This window comes from Teleopsis dalmanni, chromosome 1 (assembly GCF_002237135.1).
Source record: "Teleopsis dalmanni isolate 2A chromosome 1, ASM223713v2, whole genome shotgun sequence".
Classification (NCBI taxonomy): Eukaryota; Metazoa; Arthropoda; class Insecta; order Diptera; family Diopsidae; genus Teleopsis; species Teleopsis dalmanni.
Window position 1 is genome coordinate 159,844,816 of NC_051846.1, and position 6,906 is coordinate 159,851,721.

At 29.0% G+C, this 6,906-nt stretch overlaps 1 protein-coding gene across 1 annotated transcript; it reads left to right on the plus strand.

Moving 5' to 3' along the window:
- Window positions 1-4,461: 4,461 nt before the first annotated feature.
- Window positions 4,462-6,644, plus strand: LOC119669649 (cell death-inducing p53-target protein 1; the record flags this gene model as incomplete). The annotated part of the gene is given in 2 exon segments (XM_038079634.1): window positions 4,462-4,850; window positions 4,984-6,644. Coding segments are annotated over 2 exon segments (399 nt in total). The 3' UTR covers window positions 5,090-6,644.
- Window positions 6,645-6,906: the final 262 nt, after the last annotated feature.

Below are 6,906 nucleotides of genomic sequence, written 5' to 3' on the forward strand. Positions count from 1 at the left end.
ATTGTTATTATGTTAGTTTTATAATAATAGTTAAAAAAAAGTGATACGTTTAATATTTCCGAAATTATAGAATATTATTTGTTAAATTAATTTAGTATTGTGTCATAAATTTACTATTTTGCAATAATACAAAAATTTATTTATTTGAAAGAATAAAGACCTGCTAAACTGTTTTAAAAAACGTGGAAGAGTAATTGAATACCACAACTGATTGAAGAGGCGAAAGAAATCCACAATCGAATCCAAGTCTATATAAAGTCCAATACATTATTTGTTAGAGACTGCTATTATGTTAGTTTATTATTAGTAATAGTTAAAAATTAATATATTTATAGAATATTCTTCAGAGAGCTTTCGAACAGTAGCGAATTACAACAACAAAATTTTTTATTATTTTAATTAATTGAATTTTTAACTGTTTCGAGTATTGCCAAATACCCATCATCATTAGTGTTCTTGGAATTAATTCTTGTATTGAATTATTTTTATATAATTTTTTTTAAAATCAAGTACCAAGGGTTGAACCCGTATCCTGCCAAATTTGAAGCTCAGACTCATTAGGTTGTATTAGGCAACTGACTCAAAGTCTTAGTTTTATTAATTTGCTGTAAAAGTTCATTAACAAATTCACTCTCTATTCTTTCTGTCTATTCTTTCTATACAGTAGTTAGTAGTTTCTATTAACTAAAATCGTCACTGCCATCATAACTGACGTTAAAATGCAGTAGAATATTCTTTGTTAAATGGTTGGGTGCTTATTATTATACTGTTTTATTCTCTACACTAAATAAATTTCTGTATTTCTGCACCATATTTAATCTTAAAATGTACTAGAAAGTCTAATATCTTCAATTTAAAATTTTTTGATGTCTTTAATGATGTCTTTATTATGAAATTTCTATTTTATGCTTGTCATCTTAACTCAATAAACGTCTTATGAATGAAGAAGACCCTCTTAACTTCATCCCTGGTACTGTCGTCGGAGACAAGGGTTTCTTCAGTGTCGCTGATTCATTTAATCGCACAATTGCTTTTATTGACTTCATAAAAAATGCTTATAATTAAATGTAAATACAATTTTATTTCTTCATTATTTACATAGTAATTTCTACTACTGCGAAATATGTTGAAGGAGACGTCTGTATTAGCAAGGCTATCATACACACCATCCATCCATTCACTTTTTATTTGCAAACAAATTTTCTATTTATTTACGAATTATTGAATGGAATTGGCTGCTCCTTCGGACAGAGTTGCCCATTGTATCTTTTGTCAACTTTCTTTATGGCTTAATTTGCACATTCCTTTTATATTGAGTTTTTTATTGGCTCTACTATTTTAACTTACTATTTATTCTTTTTTTTTTGTTGTCTTCTTTATACTCTTATATTTGCTTTTTTTTTCATTTTTTTTATTTTTTTTTGATTTTTTTTTTTATTTTTTGTTGAATTCATTAAACTTTTCAATTCGGCAACATTGCGAAAAATCGTCGTCTATGAGTCACGGCAAAAATCGCTAAAAGTAAAACCAACACAAAATCTATTTTCGACTTTTCGTTGTAATTTTTGCCTTCTGTTTTTCCTTTTATTTATAAATCTATCTTTGTTGATTGTATGTATTAATTTTTTATTAAAATATTTTTTATTTTTTCTATTTAACTTTTTCTATTTAAATTCTTGCCTCGAAGAAAAACACAAGTTACAGATTTATTTTATTTTTTTTTATCTCTCTACGAAACTTTTAATGAATTCCGTTGTTTTTTTTTTTTTTTTTTTTTTTGTTTTGTGCCTTCACTTGTTGATTTTAGTGACGGAAAGTCAGCATAAATCTCGCACGCATACTCTTCACTCTTTCCAGTTCAAAATGGGTCTCACGTACTTTTTTCGTTTGCATAATTTTCGCCCACAAATTTTTTTATTTTTACTTTTAACAAACCCCCTTCAGTGTGTTTTACTGGATTTAGGCAAATAAGGAAATTATTGGGTCGTCAAGATTTTTTTTTCTATGATATTCTGTAATTCCATAATTATAATCTATAAAACCTTCCTTTCAATTGGAATTAATTTTAATGATGTGTTGTCGATGAATAAATTTTAAATATACATATGTATGTATTTAAATATATCTATTAATAATTTTTATTATTATTTTCATTATGAAATTTTCATTGTAAAATTTTCATTGATTTGAATAATTGCCCCAATGTAAAATTTCAATGAAGCTACGACTGATTGTAATAAAAAAAATATGATTTTAATCGGTTTTTGCTAGAAGAGATTTATTAAAACGGGTATCAAATCCAAATTTTAACCAAAATATACTTATATTGTTATACCGTTCTATTATCATAAAAGACTTAATACTTTTAATGCTTCTAGTTTAGATAACCTCTGTTAAATGGGTGTTGCATACAACCTAGTCATCATATATTGCATTTCGAATTTAAGAATGGCATAAATGAGTATTCTAAAAATACTACTTATATCCTCAAAAACTACCTTGACCTTATGTCATCCATGAAACTAGATTTTAATAAATCGGAGTTTTTGAATAATCGATGCTCTGAACCTTTTTTTCGATACTCTGCAAAGCTTTGGTTTTATATTTTGAACTTTTGGTTCGATACTAAAAATCTCAATACTCTGGAACTTTGGCCCGATACTCTAAATCTTTGGCTCGATTCTGTGATTCGATAATCTCAAGCTTTAGTATTAGACTCTGAACCTTGATTCGATACCCCAAAACTTTGATTTTATTCACTAAAACTTCTGTTCGATACTCTAAACCTTAAGTTCGATATTGTTTACCTTTGGTTCAATACTCTAAACCTTTAGTTCAATACTCCATACCTTTGGTTTGATGCTCTGTCCCTTGGTTTGGTCTTTGGATTAATACTTTGAATACTTTGAAGTTGCTAGAGTTACTTCTAACAGTTATAACACTGAACCTTTGGCTTAATATTATGAACCTTTAGCTCGATTCTCTAAATCTTGGGTTTGGTACTGTGAAGATGTGGTTTTGATCTTTAGAATCGCCGCATCAGTTCAGTTTAATGATCACATGGACCATTAGTTTACTTGATTTGACACCGAACTGTGATTCGATATTCTAACCATTTGGTTTATTACTCTAAAGGTTTAATTCAATACTCTGGAATTACAGCATAAGCGGTTACTCATTTATATATAACAATTTATAAAAAAATTTATATTTATGTATTTTATAAGAAAGCAACCATGATTTATTAATACACATATATATGAAATAAATGTAGTCGTTTGATTTAGTGGTTTGAGAGCTTCAACTGATGCTCAATTTATTTTTATTTTTAAATTCAAACAGAATTTTTTTGTGTAATTTCTTAGTGATTGTCGGTGAACAATACTTCAGATATAAAATAATTTTGCATATTGATAATATTATTTTTCGTGTAAAATCTTATACAGTCCTACATTTCTTTTATGCATACTCCCGCGGTTAGGATTGCCTGTTCTAAAAGGCGACTAAAATCCTCCAGTGCCAGTCTGGTACTTATGTAGGAAGTGCAAATGGTAGTGAGTGAGATCAGCACTCGCGACATTTAACCAAAGATGAACCGATCTGGTATTACGGGGGTTAGTTGCCCGCAGCTTCGGCTGTTCTGACCATTGGCGTTGGCTGCTTAGTGTCTGTCGGTTGATACCCAAACGTACGCGGGAAGAATGATTTAGATATTGTATTATCATTCATTCGCCGTGGAGTGCCTTTCATACCGGGTGCTACAGCCCAAATTGTAGCAGAGGATTAAGATAGGCCTTGCATTTGACAAAGGTGGAAAATATGACTTACATGAATATCTTTATTACTACCGGCGGAATAGAGCAGGCGTTGATTGACGCTTTATATTAATACGTGTGTTTTTGAACACCGTGGTGTTAAGCCTTGTAGGCAGGAAATCACGTTAAAAATACTGGACTCTGTACATAATGTTCAGTAATTTTTATATTAATCGAGTCAAAATTGTACTACCTCTTTGAAGTGAGCTATGGTAATTGAGGATATGTTCATTTTTATTTAAAACTTATCTCTCATATATTAAACCATGATTGTAGTTCATGAAGTCAGAAGGTCAATGAAGAAGTTGAAGTCGGTTCAAGTAGTCCTAAAAATCTTTTGATTTCTCTCAGTAAACAATGAAAAAAAATTCAAAACAATATTCTCTTCTAGTAGGTTTATTGAAATACTTATTTTATTCCCCCAACGAAGGTATAGTTTATTATTCGCAAATCGAAAACTATAGCAACCATTCCAAAGTTTCCTTAGCATGTAGTAAATGTACTCAATATTTTAGAACGCATATTGCAGTTTTATGTCGTTAACTTTGACCTTTAATATAATTAAAAATATTGGCATGTTTGTGTATGTTATAAATTTAAAGTATTCATTTCATTGGTTTTATGTTTTTTTTTTTTTTGTTTTCAGTTAGAGGAACATTTTTCATAGCGAAATAAAAAATATAAGCTCTGCATTCTACATTCGTTTGTAGTAAACAAGCACATAAAAGTACAAACAGCCGATATGAGTAAAAATACAGGTCCAGCTCCACCACAATACACCTATGTGCCACCACCATCGGCACCGCCATCCTATCAGGAGGCGATTGGCGGTGTCAAACCAGTGGGGCCATTCACACCTGTCCCTGCACCAGCGACTGCAGCTACAAATGCTACCATTGTTACAACTGTTGTGCCCATTGGACGCACTGCCACACACATGATATGCCCACATTGCCATGCAGAAATAGAGACAACAACACGAACTGAGCCGGGCATGATTGCGTATTTATCCGGATTCGTTATCGCATTACTTGGGTGAGTTATGTCGTTATGTCAATGTGGTGTGAAATTGTATTGTAATAACAAAAAAAAAAACAAAAAAAGAAGAAAAAAAATAAAAGAAAATATAATTAAAATAAAAATTTAATCGATTTTAATACTTTTTCAGTTGCTGGCTGGGTTGCTGCTTGATACCATGTTGCATTGATGAGTGTATGGATGTGCACCATACGTGCCCTAGTTGCAAGGCCTATTTGGGTCGTTACCGGCGATAAACTTCAATTAAGGCAGCAGATAAAGTTTCTTCCTAGCAGATGCGGTATAGCGGTATTCTATAGCGCAAATGGCTTTGAAGTGCAACGATTTAAAATTATAAATTCTCGGTCTTTTTTGTTTTTTTTTTTTGATTTAAGAATTATTTATTTTGTAAATTTATTTTTCGTATTTTGTATAATTTATTTACAATCCACTAATTAATTCCAGTTAAGCCATTAAATATGAGCACTAAATTTAACTATTAAATGAAATTAATTTGTCTTGTATTGAATAAACACAAATATTGAAATAATTATTTCAAACGAAATGCTTAAAGCTATGCCAATTTAATTTTAATTTGTAAAAAAATACTAAATCTCTCTCTCTTCTCATCAGAGTATCCGGATACTTTGAAGTACATGAAGTACGCCACGTACTTTGATTCATTTCCGAACTGTTAACATCAAAGATACGAGACCCGTATCTGTAAAACTGCTTCTCTCCTTCTTCTTCTATGTATATAAAATGTTTGAAAATTAGTAGAATAATCGCTGGCACATTCTAAAACTGCTTTGGCAGGCACAACACGCCTAAAACACTACAGCGCTGCTATTTTGTGAAAACAATTAATAATAATTAATAATTAAACAATATTATTTATAAAAAATATATAAAAAAATTTTTTAATATTTTTTAAGTGTAGGGAAAAAATGTACACCAATTATTTACTATAAAAGTGTTAAACGAATTAATTAAGAAACCTATCTTTGTACAGAAAACTATCGCACATATAACTACAATAATAATTACACAATCGGACCTCAGACTTCTCTATAAAGTAGCCGGAAACGGCAGAATATAGAGTATGCTGTTATACAGAGGTTCGACGATTTATTTTTTATAGCTTCAATTTTAACATATTAAATTAAACTTTTAATTGAATTAAAATTATTCTTTAATTGGTTTGTTTTTGCATTTATATTTATAAAATATTTATAATTCGTAATAATTTGCTCAAACTGAAAACTCAACTGTTGTCCTGATGTGAAAAGGATCATTTACGTTTGTGCCTTTTTCCTTCCAATCTAAATGCTTTTCATTTCACTGAACAAACGCAATAATAAAATTATATTTAATAACTTAAAGGCTTTAAAAATATATTTGTATGAAAAATTTTTTAACTTTTTATAGTAACACTTTTATATGCTTAAAAGAAAAAATACCTATAAACATTTTATGTTTATTTAATAAAAAAAAAATATACATAAAGTTATATACACTTTTGGAAAAGGTTCAAATTTTAAACTAGACAAGCCGGAAAAGCTCCAGAGCAGTGCTTGTATTTTGTGGTCATTTAATTATAATAACATTATATATATATTAATATGTATATATATATGTAGTTAATTATTCAATCTAAGTAGATAACAAGTAGCTACTCTATACAATAACAAAAACAAACCATCTTTTGAAATGCTAAAAGGCAGCTAACTTATGATATGATAATCTTATGCAACTGCAATAAAAAAATCTATTTGCATACAGAGAATTTCCAATATTCAATATTTAATAATTACGATATTTGTATGTATATTACTTATCTTAATAATACTTTATAATAAATAAATAAAATAGATTCAAAAAGATACATACTTATAAACTTATGATATCTGTGTAAAGTTTTTAGGCACAAGTAAATTGATACGTGTGCCCCATTTAATAATAATAAAATGATTTTAATCAAAAATAAATATTATTTCTGTTGTTCTTATTGAATATATACATACTATATGTTTTAGTGAATATGGTAGATTTAGATTAAAATAAATAAGAAATT